General features: G+C 39.3%; 1 protein-coding gene across 1 annotated transcript in view; it reads left to right on the top strand.

Moving 5' to 3' along the window:
- The first annotated feature begins 2,689 nt into the window (after positions 1–2,689).
- Positions 2,690–17,921, top strand: part of Cfap52 (cilia and flagella associated protein 52) — a 45,416-nt gene continuing 30,184 nt past the window's right edge. The window contains exons 1-6 of the mRNA XM_077110634.1: positions 2,690–2,714; positions 7,288–7,487; positions 7,875–8,011; positions 11,738–11,866; positions 14,900–14,999; positions 17,589–17,705. Of these exons, the coding sequence (XP_076966749.1) occupies positions 2,690–2,714; positions 7,288–7,487; positions 7,875–8,011; positions 11,738–11,866; positions 14,900–14,999; positions 17,589–17,705 (708 nt within the window). The remainder of the gene's footprint in view (positions 2,715–7,287; positions 7,488–7,874; positions 8,012–11,737; positions 11,867–14,899; positions 15,000–17,588; positions 17,706–17,921) is intronic.

The following is a 17,921-nucleotide window of genomic DNA, read 5'->3' on the forward strand; positions in this document are numbered from 1 at the left end:
TGACATTGTTACTTCGCAAATTGCCAAAGACTGAAAATATGAATAATAGATGAAAATCAGAAAAACAATGAGATATTATCTATGTGGAATAACAAGGAAAGATATCAAAGATATATTGTGTGCAAATCCTATTTACCAAATAGTATATGAGCCAATTATAATTTAAAGTGTGTGTGTGTGTGTGTGTGTGTTAGAGAGGGTGGGCGAGAAGCAGTATGTGTGTGACCCTGGGAAAAGAAAGCACAGTACATTCATTGAGGTGGACACGTGTAGTTTTGCCTACTCCCATCTCTGAGTATCATCTCTATTCAAGGGGAACCCCAAGGCAGGTAGGAACTAGTTCTTTTGCGTTGTTTGTTTGTTTGTTTTAAATTGGGGATTGAACCAGGGCTTTGCCTATGCTATGGAAGCACTCTACCACTGAGCTACATTCCCAGTCCTTTTGATGTTTTTTAAATTGTGAAAGAGTCTCACTAAGTTGCCCAGGCTGGTCTCAAACTTGTGATCCTCCTGTCTCCATCTCCTGAGCTGCTTGGGATTACAGGTGTGCACAAACCACTGTACCCAGCAGTTTTTTTGTTCTTGATGAGAGCCTAAGAGGCAGATATTCTTGTTGAGAATAACCAGTTTAAGAAGATGGTCCATAACAAGCTAAGCCAATCAGGTTTTCTCACTCAGAACTTCTCCTCTCAATGTAGTAATGGAGAGGAGCAGAGTACTGCAGGAGTTAAGTGTTACATTGAATTTTGTGCAATGTGGAATGTGAATTCCTTAGTTGATGTTGTTTGGTCCTGCTTTCTCATAGTCCTGCCCATTTTCAAGTTTGATTTTCTATACTTCCTATCAATTCTGTGAGCTTTTTGTATTTCTCCATGAAATTTTTTTCTTTTTCTTTTTCTTTTTTTGCTGCAGTAAGCCAGAGTTGACTCTTCTTAATTATAACCAAGAATCCTAACTGTTAAGTGCAAAAAATATATATAATTATGAAGACATATACACCTACATGTTAAGGTCATTTCTGGGCAGGTTATATACCTAAGTGCAGAATAGCTGGTCCTGGGCATGTACATATTCAACCATGATCAATATAAACACAGTTTTCCAGAGCAACTCTACCAATTTACTCTCCCATCAAGCAGTTGTATAAGTGTTGCCTTTGTTTCACACCATCACCAATAACTGTTACTGTCAGACTCTTTAATTGTAGCCATTATGGTGGATATGACATGGTATTTTGGATAAAATTTGTATTTCTCTGCTTACTTGCAAAGTTGAATATATATTCATATGTTTACATGGTGTTTAATTTCCTTCACCATAAAATGCCCATTTATATTCTTTGTTCATTTTTCTGTTGAGAAGTTTGTATTTTTCTTATTAATTTGTAGGGGTTCTTTACATATGATGACAATAATTCTTTGTCTATTGTACACATTACAAATATCTTCTCCTGGTCTGAGTTTTTCTTTTCATCTTGTCTTCTGTAATTACAAAATTTTAATATAACTGGATAAATATATCAACCTTTTCTGTTATATTTGCTTTTTTTTTTGTACATGGTTAAAAAGTCATGTCCTACATCTGTGTAAACATTAAGTCTTGTTTTCATATTTATGTCTTTGATCCACCCGGAAGGTACTATTTGTACATGGTGTGAGATAGGGATCTAATTTTACTTTTTACGAAAGGATGGCTGTATAATTGTTTATAAGGAACCTGCATTTAGAAAAATAATAATATATTTTGGGTAGGAATAGATTGCCCAGAAAGACACAAACCTTGGTTTTGTTTGTTGTTGTTATTATTGTTTTGGTACTGGGAATTGAACCTAGGGCACTTAACCATTGAGCCACATTCTCAGTCCTTTTTATTTTTTATTTAGAGACAGAGTCTCCCTAAGTTGGTTAGGGCCTCGCTAAGTTGCTGAGGCTGACTTTGAACTCATGATCCTCTTGTCTCAGCCTCACGAATTGTTGGGATTACAGGTGGCGCCACCACGCCTAGCCAAACCTTAGTTTTATAAGTACTTATTTCACTAAAAAAAAAAAAAAAAAGGAAAAAAGAAAAGAATACTCACAATTAAAATGAAAGGAATCATTTATTCAAGAACTACATTTGAGCTGGGCACAGTGCCCACCCCCACCCCCTGTAATCCCAGCAGCACAGGAAGCTGAGGCAGGAGGATCCCAAGTTCAAATACAGCCTCAGCAATTTAGTGAGACTGTAGGTAACTTAGAGAGACCCTGTCTCAAAATAAAAAGGGCTGAGGATGTGGCTCAGTTGTTAAGTACCCCTGGGTTCAATCCCCCATACCATAAACCAAACAAAAAACTACATTTGGCCATTTGAACAACAACAACAACAAATCCATTTAGCTATGAGAATCATGTAATGCACCAAAATGAATCCAGGAAGAGTTAATAGGAAAGAAGACTCATTTGAGAATGAGTCATTTGAGAATCAGAATGCTAGAGGACAGTGTTAAATGAAGTCAGTTGGCCACAGGAAAACAAAAACACCCATTCTCACTTACATGCAGCTAAAAAGTTCCTTCCAAAATAGAAAATAGAATAGCAGTTACCAGAATCCAGAAAGGTGTGGGACAAAAGGGAGGGAGAAAGGATGGCTAACAGGTGCAGGGGTGCATCTTCATAGGAGGAGCAATTCCTCAATTTCTCTGTATAGCACAATGTGGTCGCTAGGGTCGGCAACAGGTAATTGAATATTTCAAAATAGCTAGTAGAGAAGCTGGGGTTGTGGCCTTGCATGCATGAGGCATTGGGTTGGATCCCTAGCACCACATAAACAAAAATAAACAAAGTAAGGGTATTGTGTCCATTGACAACTAAAAATATTTTTATAAAGAATAATAATAATAAAGCTAGTAGAGAGGATTTTGAACATTCCCAGTACAAAGAAATAATATACATCTAACATGATAGATAACCAGTTTCCCTGATCTGACCATTATACATTGTGTACACGTATTGAAATATCATGCTGTGTCCCCATAAATATGTACAATTGCTCTGTGTCAATTGAAGATTTTTTAAAAGCCCAGAAGACTATATTAATAAATATTTGTGGCTCTTTTGATGGGGAAGGAAATAGCAGCAACAACAAAGATTTAAAAATAACGAGTAATAAATGTAACAAGAAATGTTGTGAGATCCAGATGAAGAGAAATTGAAATGCTACTGGGATACATGAAAGGAGACTTCAAAGAGAAACATAACTTTTTTTTTAAACAAAGTGTATATGTGTGGGTACATGTATAATTATTATTGTTATGAAATCATTTTTCTTAAATAACTCTATACATTTAGAGTATCATGTTATTAAAACTGCAATCATTATTTTAGCTACTTAAGCTAATTTTAAAGTTTTTATTCTACAATAGCCAAAAAAAAAAATTTTTTTTTTTTGGTCTAAAATGAGTGACAAGCTATTTCCTGTTAAAATGTATTTCAAAGGTTTGTCATTGTTGAGATGGTTCTTGGTAAATATTTGGAGGGTGGGAAATGCCTGAAGAAAGAAATCTCAGGCTGGGGTTGTGGCTCAGTGGTAGAGCACTTGCCTAGCATGTGTGAGGCACTGGATTCAATCAGCACTGCATAAAAATAAACAAAGTAAAGGCACTATGTCCATTTACAACTAAAAATGTAATACTAATAATAAAAAAGAGGTTTCACTGTGAAAGTACCCAAATGTCCTCAGAACACCCTATGATCACTCACAATTGAAACAGAATTTAATTTTTTTGTTTTTGAAGTGTAATAGGTGAATAAAAGTATATAAATTTAAGAAGTACAACATGATGTTTTAACACATGTGTGCATCATGAAGTGATTCCCGTAATCAAGCTAGTTAACATATCCATGTCATGTAGTTGCTGTTTTTTATTTGGGGATTAAGAACTCTGATGGCCAACTCTCTCAGCAAATAAGCAATGCAGTGTCATTAACTGTAGTCCCCAGGCTGTACATTAGGTCTCCAGAACTTATTCATCTCATGTAACTGAACCTCTGTACCCTTTGGCAGATATCTTCCCTTTTCCCCCATTTTCCAATCTCTGCTTCTATGAGTTCAGCTTTTTTAGGTTCCAAAAATAAGGGAGATTTTTTAGTGTGTGTCTCTCTGGTCTGGCTTATTTCACTTAGCATCATGTTCTCTGGGGTCATTCAAAATACTGGACTATGGACCTGACTAGCCAGTTATCAATAGACATACAAATGGCCCACAGGCAGAGAGGTGCTCAACACCACTAATCACCAGAGAAATGCAAATTAAAACCACCATGGGAAGCGGGTGCTGGGGTTGGGGCTCTGCCCCAGTCTGGCTGGGCACAAATCATGAGCCACTCACAGCTTTGTAGATTCAAACAGCAATTCTTTATTCCCGATCTCACACTGGCCTTCTACAAACACGTTCTGGGGAAATCCACGTTCTCTGCCCAAATCCACACCTCCACTGGGCTTCTGTCTCCCAAAAATACTGTCTGAATCCCATGAGAACTCAAGGGGAACTCAGGCAGCAGGATACGGCCTATTCCCAGCAGGAATAATCTTCCTAAACCGGAATGCCCTAAACTCGGATTATCCTAAACCGGGAACACCCTAAACACTGATCCGCCCTGGTCCTTGAGCAAGGTCACCTTCCAGGAGTCCTTCCACTAAGAAACATGGGGGTACGCTGGCAAGGAAATTGTCATACCTACTTGGCTAATGGCTCCCAGCAGGACTCAGTGGTAGATCACTTGCTTAGGAAGTGTGAGGCACGGGATTTGATTCTCAGCACCACATATAAATAAATGAATAAAATAACGGTCCATCAACATCTAAAAAATTTTTAAAAACACAGGGAGATGTCACCTCACATCTGTTAGAATAGCTATTATCAAGAAGGCAAAAGACACCAAGTGTTGAGGACGTGGAGAAAAAGAGAACCTTTGTACGCTGTTGGGAATGTAAATAGCCACAGCCATTATGGAAAAGAAAGTAGAGGCAGTGTGGAGATTCCTTGGAAAGCTGGGAATGGAACCACCTGTAAGATCAGGCAAGGCGGGCAGCGACCAAAGGAGGCAGACTTAAAAAGGCCACGGAACAAGGCTTTATTTGAGATATCACTCTCTGGTGGAACTGGATCAGACCAACAGGGTGGACCGGAGAAGGGTCTAAGGAGAAACCGCGTGGGAGCTCACCTGGACTGAGATTTTATGGGGCTTAGGCAGGAAGGAAAGGGCTTGGGACAGGAAAAGGTGTTTTTAGAGTCCCTTGTCCCACTGGAGTTGGTCCCTGGAGCTGGCTGAACTCCAGGATTGGCCAGGGGGTCCTGATGATTGACAGGCGTTAGTCCAGAGATCCCGCTGATTCATAGGCATTTCTGTTGGTGCCTGATTGAGGTTTCTTTCCCGTGGGGGCTGCTTTGTCCTAAGTCACCGCCACCAACCTGACACCACCATTTGACCCAGCTGTCCCTCTCCTCGGTCTATACCCAAAAGGGACACAGCCACATCAATGTTTATAACAGCACAATTCACAATAACTAAACTGTGGAGCCAACCTAGATGTCCTTCAGTGGATGAATGGATTAAAAAAATGTGGTATATATACACAATGGAATATTACTCAGCAATAAAAGAGAATAAAATCATGGCATTTGCAGGTAAATGGATGGAGTTAGAGAAGATAATGCTGAGTGAAGTTAGCCAATCCCCCCCCCAAAAAAAACCAAATGCAGAATGTTTTATCTGATATAAGGAGGCTGACTCTGAGTGGGGTAGGGAGGGAGAGCATGGGAGGAATAGCCAAACTCTACAGAGGGCAGAGGGGAGGGAGGGAAAGGGAGGGGGCAGGGAGTTAGCAAGGATGGTGGAATGTGATAGACATTATCCAAAGTACATGTATGAAGACACCACTTGGTGTCAACATACTTTATATACAACCAGAGATATGAAAAATTGTGCTGTATATGTGTAATAAGAATTGTAATACATTCTTTTGTTATTTATTTTTTAAAAAAAATCAATAAAAAAAGAAAAGAGCATAGAGGGTTGTCAAAAAATTAAAAATAGAATTACCATATGATCCAGCAATCCTACTTCTGTGTACACTCAAAGGAAATAAAATAACTTTTGTTTTTTTTTTTTTTTTGGTACAGGGGATTAAACCCATTGAACCCAAGGGCACTTAACCACTGAGCCACATCACTAGCCCTTTTTTATATTTTTATTTACAGACAGGGTCTCCCTGAGTTGCTTAGGGCCTTGCTGAATTGCTGAGGCTGACTTTAAATTCGCAGTCCTCCTGCCTCAGCCTCACAAGCTGCTGGAATTACAGGTGTGCGCCATTGTGCCCAACTGAAATCAATATCTTGATAAAATATCTGCACCCCCATGTTCACTGTAGCATTATTTGCAATGACCAAGATATGGAACCAGCCTAAGTGTCTATCAACAGATGAACAAATAAAGAAAATGAAAATACATACACACACACACACACACACACACACACACACACACACATTTAATTATTGTTCAGTCTTTAAAAGGAAGAAATCATGCCATCTGCAAAAACATAGATGAACCTGGAAGGCATTATGCTAAGTGAAATCAACCAAATTTTTGTCTTTGCCAAAAGTTTATTTAAGGTATGAGATTCACATTCTTCCTATGTCTGTACTCCAACCCAAACAAACTACCCTGTCCCATGCACTTCTGCTTCTCAGTATTACAAAAATTGACCCTAAGGCCTTCCTGTTCAACATGAAGTTTCTTGACCAGCACCAGCATCCCTTGGGAGAGTATATGAAGTGCAGCTTCTCAGCTGGGCACAGTGTCTCATGCTATAATCCTAGTGATTCGGGAGGCTAAGGCAGGAAGATCACAAATTTGAGGCCAGCCTCAGCAATTTAACAAGAACGCGTCTCAACATAAAAAAATGCAAAGGGCTGGGGATGTAGCTCAGTGGTAGAGCACCTGTGGGTTCAATTTATTTTATTTTACTTACTTCAAAATTTAAAAAAAAAAATGCAGAACTCAATCCTACCTTAGACCTGGAGAATCTGCATTTTAGTAAGATCCTTTGGGGATTTTATGCGTATCAAGTATGAGAAGGGATGTACTACATCAACCTTCTTGTTTGTGGAATAAAATTATCTGTTGCCCCTTACTTACTTACACTGAACTGAGGTTTATTCCAAAAGCATCACCTTTTGTACTTGTTAAAAAATAAAATTAAGTTCTTCTGCACCTGATAATAATAATTCCTAATCTCTCTCTCTTAGGACACGTTCCTACTGGTCTCAAATGCCATCCTGACCAGGAGCATCTGGTGTATCCCCTGGGCTGCACAGTCCTCATTCAAGCACTAAATACTCAGGAGCAAAAATTTCTGCATGGCCATGGAAATAATGTCTCCTGTTTGACCATCTCCAAGAGTGGAAATTACATTGCCTCTGGACAGGTCACGTTCATGGGGTTCAAGGTGAACAGACTGAAAACAATCCCTGTGGATGTACTTAGAGGCGCCTCCCTAGAAATACCATTCCAAGTCCCAAGCTCTAGGCTTCCCTGGACCTTTTCTCTCCCTCTTCCCTTTGACCTCTCTTTTAACCCATTTGCCTTCCATCAGGCTGAGAGGGAAGGAATGATGTCTTTGTGCTAGATGTCTCAGCTCATGGCTGATAATGGTTAGGAACAAAAGACCCTGCTTAAAACTGGTCCCATTCTGTTGCTCTCTGGCTTGCTTGTAAAGCATGGTCTGATTTTTTAGAGAAGTGACATTCCTGATTATCTCTCACCAAGAGGGGTTGCAATCTCCTCGGTGGATTCTTTTGAAGCCTATTCTCTGACCGAGCCTTCTTGCCCACAGGCAGATATCATTTTGTGGGATTATAAGAAAAGGGAGCTCTTGGCTCGGTTATCACTTCACAAGGGCAAAGTTGAAGCTCTGGCCTTTTCACCAAATGACCTGTACTTGGTGTCACTGGGAGGCCCGGATGACGGAAGGTAAGGAACAGAACCTATCCACACTTGTTTTCTACCAGTTGTATTGCCAGAGGTTTCAAGCACCCTGTCTCCAGGGATATCATCTGTTAGCCTGGCTACTGATACTTCCATTCACTTTTATGTATACAGCATTTCCTTGTTTGAGCTTCATGGCTTTGTTATAAAGGAAGTTCGCATTTATGTGCAGTTATCTACTCACAGATCTCTTAATATATAGAAAAATCAACAAAATGTTCACGATTCTCCCTCCTTGAATCGTCCTGAGTAAGTGGTCAGGACCTTTGGTTTTGGACAACCAAAGGTCACACCATCCATGGACCATCCCCATATGACTGTCTTTATGGGAAACATATCCAAAAATCATCTCTAACTTTCGTACCTCAGAACTGGGCACACACCTGTAATCCCGGCAACTTGGGAGGCTGGAGGATTGCAAGTTTGAGGCCCGCCTCAGGAACTTAATGAGATCCTGTCCCAAAATAAATTTCTCTTAAAAGGGCTGGGGTGTAGCTCAGAGGCAGAATGCCCCTGGGTTCTCCCAGTACCAACCGTCCTCCCCACCCACCCCCCACACAATTCTTACCTCCACTTAAAGCAGTTGTTCTCAACTTTGGGTGCTCACTGGAATCACCAGGGGGAGATTGTAAAAATTCCGAGGCCTGTGTCCCACCCATGGACATTCTTGGAGCTTGGCTGTTAGGCCATCCCACCTCTTCCTCCTGCCAGAGAGAGTAGGTCTTTGGGGAGAAAAATGGCCCCTTCACCAAGGTCAACGTGGTGAAACTGTTATTCTCCTGGTAATTTTAAGCTTGATCTTAGGCTATCTAAAATTTGCTTGGAGAAGATTGGAGAATATTGAGAAGCCAGTGAAAGAGTGCCCTGCTAGTAAAATACGATATGCCTACCCCTGGTTAGTCCCTGTGGTGAGGAAAATGGGGTTCTGCTGCTGATTGATTGGTTTTGGACAACCAAGGGTCACCTTGAACCTGTGGGAGGAGTCCATTCTACCCAAGTCACCTGGATTCTACACAAAGGGGGAAAAAATGGAAGGAATGCTGCAAACTATAGTAGACACTTTAGAGTTTGCATTTACTTTTTATGTCTTGTAGCCTATTTATGAAACATTTGTATCAATGCTATTATACTGTCTGTGTTATCATGCAGCTTACACCAAGGACATCTGGATGTATGTACACACAGACATATATATGGCTCTTTGCACTGAGTGCATGCAAGTCCATTGTACAGATGTGCCAAAATTTATTTGGCCAACTCACTATGTTGGTGCCACTGATTTATATTTAAATTTAAATTTTGTTTCTGAAAAATTGAAGCTATACCTGGCCAAGGTGTGTAAAGAAACCGTGTTTGTTGTCATTCTACCTAAAAGGACCCAAGATTCTAAAGTACGATTCCAATGTCCCTCCACGTATACTTGTACCACGAGACTCTTGCTTTTTAATAGCTTTTTTGAGATATATGTCATACTATAAAATTTATCCATGGAAGGTATTTAATAGAGTGGTTTTTAGTGTATGTAAAAACACTAAAACTTTATAACCATCAGTAAAATTAATTTTAGAATATTTTCAACACCCCAAAAACCAAACCATAGCCCATTGGTGGTCATTCCCCATCTCTCCTCTCTTCTCTCAAGGCAAACACTGTTCTACTTTCTGCCTCTATAGTTTTGCCTACCTATTCTGGGCATGCCACACAAACGGAATTATAAAATATATGGCCCTTTGTGGCTGACTTCTTTCACTAAGTGTAAAGTTTTCAAGGTCCATCTCTTTGTAAGATATATCAGTACCTCATTTCTTGTTGTCAAATAATATTCAAATAATACTGTGTGGATACCTCCATTTTCTTTATCCCTGCAACTGTTAGTACAGTTGATGAATTTCTGGGTCTTTTGTTTTTGTTTTGTTTGTTTTGGTGCTAAGGTTGAACACAGGGCCTATAGTGCATGCTAAGAACATGCTCTGTGACTGAGCTACACTCTCAGCCCCCATTTCCACATTTTATTTTATTTTATTTTTGTACTGGGCATTGAACCCAAGGGTGCTTTATCACTGAACTCTACCCCCAGTCTTTTTTGTTTATTTGTTTATTTTTATTTATTTGTTTATTTTTATTTATTTCTTTATTTTTATTTTGAGACAGGGTCTCACTAAGTTGCTCAGGGTTTCACTAAGTTTCTGAGGCTGGCCTCAAACTGTAATATCAAATCACTGAGACCCATTTCCACTTTTAATCTGTTATTATTAATGGTGCCTATGAAGATTCATGTACATTTTTTTTGTTTTATTTTGGGCTTTATTTTATTGTTTTGTTTTGTTTTTGAGACAATGTCTCACTAATTGCCCAGGCTGGTCTTGAACTTGCAATCCTTCTGCCTCAGCCTCCCAAGTATCTGGGATTATAGGTATGCACCAATATACCCAGCACACATACAAGATTTTGTGAGGACATATGTTTTCATTTCTCTTGGGTATGAAGTCTTCATTTTTGTTTTTGTTGTTCATCATCTAGTTATCATTTTAACCATTTAAGTGGTTTACCTCTCAACTTTCTACTTCAGATGTTATTTCTCAATTTTCCACTATGAAAAAAGAGGGATTTATAGATTTTGCCCCACTTCCTCTTCCTCGCTCCTAAGGATGTTGGTGATACCTTGCTTTTAAACTACCTGTAATAATACATTCTAGGGCTGGGGATGTGGCTCAAGCCATAGCATGCTTGCCTGGCATGCGTGCAGCCCGGGTTCGATCCTCAGCACCACATACAAAGAAAGATGTTGTGTCCGCTGAAAACTGAAAATAAATAAATAAATAAATATTAAAATAATAATAATAATACATTCTATGTGTAGATAATGAGGAAAGTATAGATAGGCCTTTTTTTACATTAACAAGTTTGTAAATTTGCATTCTTTTGCTTTAAATGTTTTGATTCAAGCATTTGACATAATACTCCTTCCCCAATAGTCTTGGTATTCTTATCCAAACACAATTTAGTTTAGGACTAAATTGTATGATTGCACAAGAAAGAAGGAAATGTTACCCTAAAGCAATGCTTCTCAAAGTGTGGTCCCCAGATCTGCAGCATCTGTATCAACTGGGGCTTGTGAGAAAAGCAAACTTTCAGATTCTAACTCAGACCTCCTAATTCCCACTCTGGGGAGAGGGGCCTGGTAGCCGCCTGCAATAATTATTTTTAAAATTATTATTTAACTTTATAAATTTATGGGGTATGGTATGATAATTTGATAGATGTTTATGGTGTAGAATGATCAAATTGGGAATTTATCTCTCTTTCCGATTCTGATGCATGTTCAAGTTTGAGGACACTCTCTTAGGTCATCCACATTCCTTCTTTTCCCCCTACTAGAACACTTCCTCAAGGAAAATTTTCACTCAAGATAAATGGAGGGTAAACCTTTATGCCTTGTGTGTTCGGAAATGTCTTTCCTTGAGCATCCGAATTTGATAAGCTCACTGGCTGCTGGCCACATGATCATTTGCCTTCAAAGGTTTTGAAGTGTTACTGTTTGTCTTCCAATACCCAGTGTGAGGGAGGAGATGTCTGGGGCTCTAGGCATTTATTTGTTCCTTTTGTTAGTAACCTATTTTGCTTTTTTCTCTCTAGAGCCACTGAAATAGTTGTTTTCTTATTTTGAAAGCTGGATGTTCTCTGACATTCTTTTCCTGCTTGTTTTGGCAGCGTGGTGGTATGGAGCATAGCCAAGAGAGATGCCATTTGTGGCAGCCCTGCGGCCGGCCTCAATGTTGGGAATGCCACCACCGTGGTGTTCTCTAGGTGCCGGGATGAGATGTTCGTTACTGCTGGAAAGTACGTCTCTACAGTCGGAGTTTCAGAAGCCATACATTACGACATTTGCTTGCAGAAAAAAAATGGGGTTATTCCAGTTTAGGGGAACATATCTTTAGTTCTGGACAAACACCTTACATTATAATTTTCATAGCTTTCATAGTCATTGAAAGTCCTTTTAACTAAAACTTAAAAGACTTTTAGCTGAATACCATTTAAAATATGAAAATTCTGTGATTTCTACTAAAAGAGCGTGCTGAGCTGCTAAACTCATCTCAAGTTCATTTATTTATTTATTTTGGTACTGGGGTTTGAACCCAGGGATGCTTTACCATTAAGCTACATCTCCAGCCCTGTTGATTTATTGATTTTATTTTTTCCTTTTTTTTTTTTTTTTTGGTGCATGATAGTTATACATAATGGTGGGGTTTGTTATTATATGTTCATACATGCACACAATATAACAATATAGTTTGACCAATATTATTCCCTGCCTTTTATTTTTTTATTTGGAAACAAGGATCTTTTTAAGTTGCTGAAACTGGCCCCAGTTGGCGATCCTCCTGCCTCAGTCTCCCAAGTCTCTGGAACTACAAGCATGCACCACCACACCTGGCTCAGGTTCTTTTTTGTGGTTGAAAACAAATTATTTCCAATCTGTGCTCACAAAGTAATTTGCACAATTGCACAGATTCACTTACCGGTTGGTATTTCTCACCACCTGCTCTTGATTTAGGTCTCATGGAATGATATTTTGCAAACAAACTGTGCCAGGAGTTTCAAAAGTTTGGACTATTAGCCATATGACATAATTTCCAGTGGGCCAGTTTTACGCAGCTCACGGTGACCAAGTTGGACATCTGAACAGAGGTCTGCATCTAACAGAATGAATTATTTGCAGATGGATAATCAGAGCCCTGTTTGGAGTTTGAGGGAAGGTTAAACATGTACAACAGATTCCTTTTTATGTCATGTACCAGTTCAAAGGTGAGAAATCTGAAGATGTAGGGTTGAAGTACATACTGTTATCTCCATCTCCCTTCTGTGAAAGGTATACACAGTGGTTACTTTTCCAGCTAGAGTAAAGAATTGGTGCTGCTAAGCATCTGTCCTGTTTCCTGTCCCCACTTTGTGACATACTGCATACCTTTATCCCATGGCTAGTTATGAGGAAAGATTTATTGAGAGTTGTGAAACTACCTGGCCTACGTGAAAGTCAGCCCCTGCCAAAAAAATCCTATGAGGACAGTGCTCCAAGGCAAGATCAACTGACCATGCCCTCCTCTGCCTTCTGAAGCCACAGATGACTCAGCTCCCTTAGGGGTTGCAGAGTGGCTTGGCTAAGCCGCTGTTTTATGGAGTTTTTTTTGTTGTTGTTGTTCCTCAGCAGCTGCTTATGCAGAAGGAGTTGGTCCATTTTAAGGCCCATGGGTGATGTTCACCAGGAGTCAAAACTAAAAATTTTATACCAATAAGAATTTTTTTTAGGGTAATCTACATTCCAAGTCTGCTTCAATTTCATGTGAGGCTGAAAATGTTAAGAGAAGGTTAACATTTTCAAAGGTTTCTGTCACAGTACATGGGTACACATATACCTGAGTCCTCTATCACAGTTTTGATTTCATGTATTCCATTATATCGTCCTCATGAGATAACCTAAACATTCCAGGATTTCAGTATCCAAATGCTACCTACCATTAAGGCCAGGGAAAAGCCCTGTTTTAACTTGTAAAATACAGTCAAAATAGTTACTGAGCACTTAACATTGAACACTTCATGTCATTTTGGAGGCCAAAAAATAAAAACTGAACTTCATCTATTTTTAATTAATCTTTTCTGCCTTGAGGTATTTAGCTGAAGTCTTTGTAATGTTGACCTTGACATTTTAAAATAATTATTCATATTAACTCAAACATACAATGGTTACATACCAACCATATATCAAGTACTGTGTCAGCTGCTACCTTAAACTTTCAGTTTCTTATTCTCAATTCTCCTTCCTTGGAGGGGACTGTCTCTACTAAAGTATTTCCCTTTAAAAAGTTTCCATAGAACTCAATACCTTGATTTATCCCTCTTGTCTAATTTGGTGTCCCAAATAAATGTCTCCCCTCACCCTAGCCTCTGGTAACCACCATTTCAGTCTCTGTTCCTATGAGTTTAACTTCTAGATTCCACATGAGTGAGATCAAGCCGTACTTATCTTTCTGTGATTATCTTACTTCACTTAGCATAATGTCTTTCCAGGTTCATCCACATTTTCACAAATGATAGGGTTTCTTAAGGCTGACTGAATATTTCCTTGTGTATATATACTACATTTTTTTTATCCACTCATCTACTGATGAACCCTCAGATTGTGTGCCTCATGGTGACTACAGTTAATACATATACACATATAATGTGTATTTACAATATACATATGCAATATATTTATGCAGTATATAGGAAACACTGTATCGAACTTTGCAAACAGAGTAGATCTTAGGTATTCTCACCACAAAGAAATGTGTATGAAGTAATGCGTATGTTTAATACCTTGATTTAGCCACTTCACAATGTGTGTGTATATGTATATAGTGTATATGTATATGTGTATATATACATATATATCTCAAAGCATCAAGATGTATATAATTTTTACTTGTCAATTAAAAGACAGGAAAGGAGAACACAAAAAATAAATTTAAACAAAAAAAAAAGAGGGAAAGAAACTTAAACTGGTTTTCTGTGCATTTCTTTCCTTGCTTAGGTATATTTATGGTCAGAATAGAAAGTAGAACATGCTCTTCAAGGTGAATGACCACTGGGTGTGAGTTCCCACTCTGCTGTGTACAAGTTCTGTATTCTGTCATTGAGAGATCAGAAAACCTACCTCTTAGGGTTATTATGAGGATTGAGTGAAAGATCTTAAGTAGAGTACTAGATCATAAAAAAAAAAAAAAAAAAACTCTTAGAAATGTTCTCTTCAGCTTCTCCTTCAAGAGAATACAGAGAATGTAGAAGAGATGACAAGCAATTAAATGGATATCCATTTGTGATTTTTCTTTATAGTGGGACAATTCGAGTATGGGAACTCGATCTCCCGAACAGAAAAATTTGGCCAACGGAGTGCCAAACAGGACAGATGAAAAGAATAGCCATGTGTACTGCAGTAAGTATTGCTTCAAGTATTATTTTAAGCAACTATTGCTACAAATTCCTGTTAAAGAGTATCAACCAAGGGGTGGGTGCTGTATGCTGGCCTGGGAGCAGGAAGACAAGCTGTAACATACAGAATGTTGATGGGGAGGCACAGGTAAGAGCGAATGTCACTTCAGTTTTACTTATTTATTTGCAGTACTTAGAATTAAACCCAGGGATTCTTTATCACTGAGCTACACCCCCAGCCCTTCTTATTTTTATCTTGAGACAGGTTCTTGCTAAGTCTCTTAAAGCCTTGCAAGGTTGCTGTGGCTGGCCCTGAACTTGTGATCCTTGTGACTCAGTGTAGCGATGGCAAAAGGTGCGACTTAGGCAGTTGAGGGGGAGAAATAAAGAATGTCCACACTTTTCTGCCCTAGTCAATGCTTTATTCACTCAGATCACTCAATCCAATTTCACTCTATACGTTCTTAATCAAGAAAACGACAATCCTTAATGCTAGCTACTGCAATACACATAATCAGTTCACAACGAACAATTCTAGATTAATTAATTCACAGCAAACAATCCTAGATTAATTCTAAGCACTGCAAATACACTTAATCACGACAGGCTCATGTCAGACATTCCCTCTGCAAGCTGCATTCAAGCATTGGCTCAAAAGTCTCAAGCCTTAGGCTCCAAGTCCAGCAGATGCACACTCACTCAGGTGATCAGGTCTGGAACCAAGGCAGGCTTCTCCTGGGGTGGAGCTGATGGCCGATTGAGGAGAGGGTTGTGGGGAGAACTTGCAGCTCTCCCCAGGGGCAAGATGTGGCTGTAGAGTTTGAGAGCCGTGAGATGAGGAAAATGTAGAGGAACCGCAAATGATGAGAAGTGTGGGGATGTCAGTCCAGGTCCTCATCAGGCTCTCAGCGTGGGGGCATTAGTATGGGTTGGCTAATGTCTGTACACTTGCTCTATTATTTATACTAAATTTTGGGGCTGTTGACCCCCCTTTCAGTCCTTATCAGCTACCACCAGATTTCTCAATGACATCATTTACCCTGGGGTTAAAACATCAGGTCTGATGTTCCCCACCCTGATCCTTTCCCTTCCCCTCTTCTCAGGTGAGGACAGCCTGCCAGAGGCTTCACTCTGAGCTTATCTGAGTGGGGAAAAGTGACTTGTTTTGTGCCTGAGGGCCATATTGGAGGGCTCCCTTAGGCGTGCCTGGTGAGACTGCAGGTTTCAAACTGGAGTTTTTAAAATGGAGTTGCTTAGGCTCAGACCTAAGGCCACCCTCACACTCAGCCTCCCAAGTCACTGGGATTACAGGCCCACATCAGTTTTACCCGGCTGTCGTCAGATGCCCAATACCTGTTTCACCAGGAGGGAACATGGTTCTAGTAGAAGCAGTGTAGCCAGAGTGTGCTCAGAGCCCACAGTGTATCCCTATGTCACCAATATTGTTTTCTCACTGGAAATTTGGTTTTTTATGGTAAAATATTATAAAATATTGTAAAATATAAAATATTTTATTAAAAATTATATTAAAATATTTCATAATATTATAATATAAATAATTATAATATTTTATAATTAATTTATAACTCATTAATCATAAAAAGAAATTATTAATGTTTTTTGTTTGTTTCCCAGTACTTGATATTGAGCCAGGGGTGATTTACCACTGAACTACGTCCCCAGCCATTTTTATTTTTATTTTTTAATTTTAATTAAAAAATTTTTTTTGGTACTGTGGATTTAACCCAGGGGTACTCTACCACTGAGCCATATCTCCTGTCTCCATTTTTTAATTTTTAATTTTTGAGACAGGGTCTCATTAAGTTGCTGAGGCTCTAGCTAAGTTGTTGAGGCTGAGCTTGAACTTGTGATCATCCCACCTCAACTCCCAAGTAGCTGGGGTTACAGGTATGCACCACTGTGCCTGGCAATATATATATATATATATATTTTTTTTTTTTTTTTTTTTAAGAGAGAGAAAATTTTTTAATGTTTATTTTTTAGTTTTCAGTGGACACAACATCTTTATTTTATTTTTATGTGGTGCTGAGGATTGAACCCAGAGCCCCGAGCATGCCAGGTGATCGAATTACCACTTGAGCCACATCCCCAGCCCCTGGCAATATATTTTTAATCTGGATTCATAATCCATACATCTAACCTGATTCATTATTGACTTATTCCTCTTATTTCGTGCATAGTCATTTTATGAATGTATTCTTCAGAAAATACGGGATAAAGCAAATGCATACCCTCTTTGTTGAAGTCCACCTTCATCCTAAGAGCCCTTTGAAGGTGTCTGAGGAGTCGGGACTGGCAGGGCATGCATGTTAACATCAGACCCAAGTAGCCATCCAGTGAAAGGCGCGAGCTGATTGGAATCTAATATTTCCTGCAGGTCTGTGTTTGGCCCTGATTCTGCTCCTCTTGGAGCTGTTCTTACCCATCTTTGAGGCTGGAGCAGTAGAAGTAGCCATGAGCATTTTCAGAAGTCATCTTCATGGAGTCTCAGGGAAGCTCTCCCTCGCCCCTATCAGGGGCTCAAGGATCACTGAGAAAACAAGTCTTCAGGTTATGTTTTCTCTCTTCTCAGATGGCTGTGGATGACAGCTTTTTCTACCTTGGCACCACAACTGGAGATATTCTAAAGCTGAACCCCAGGACCAAACTTCTGGCAGACACTGGACCTGTGAAGGACAAGTACAGTTTAGTGAGTAGAGACTAATAAGTTCTGCTCTGTTCTGCCATTCTCCCCCCTCAACTAGCAACACAGACTTTCACTTAATAAAGAGTCTGTAGAAAAAAACCCAAAAAGTCAGTTACATACCCAAGCCCACACCTAAATTCTCAAAGTTCACTGGCTAATTCTCTAAGTCCTTATCTCTGGTTATTTTTGTTCCTTTCTTTTCCTTCTTCTCTTCCCCCA

Source organism: Callospermophilus lateralis, chromosome 11, assembly GCF_048772815.1.
Source record: "Callospermophilus lateralis isolate mCalLat2 chromosome 11, mCalLat2.hap1, whole genome shotgun sequence".
Classification (NCBI taxonomy): Eukaryota; Metazoa; Chordata; class Mammalia; order Rodentia; family Sciuridae; genus Callospermophilus; species Callospermophilus lateralis.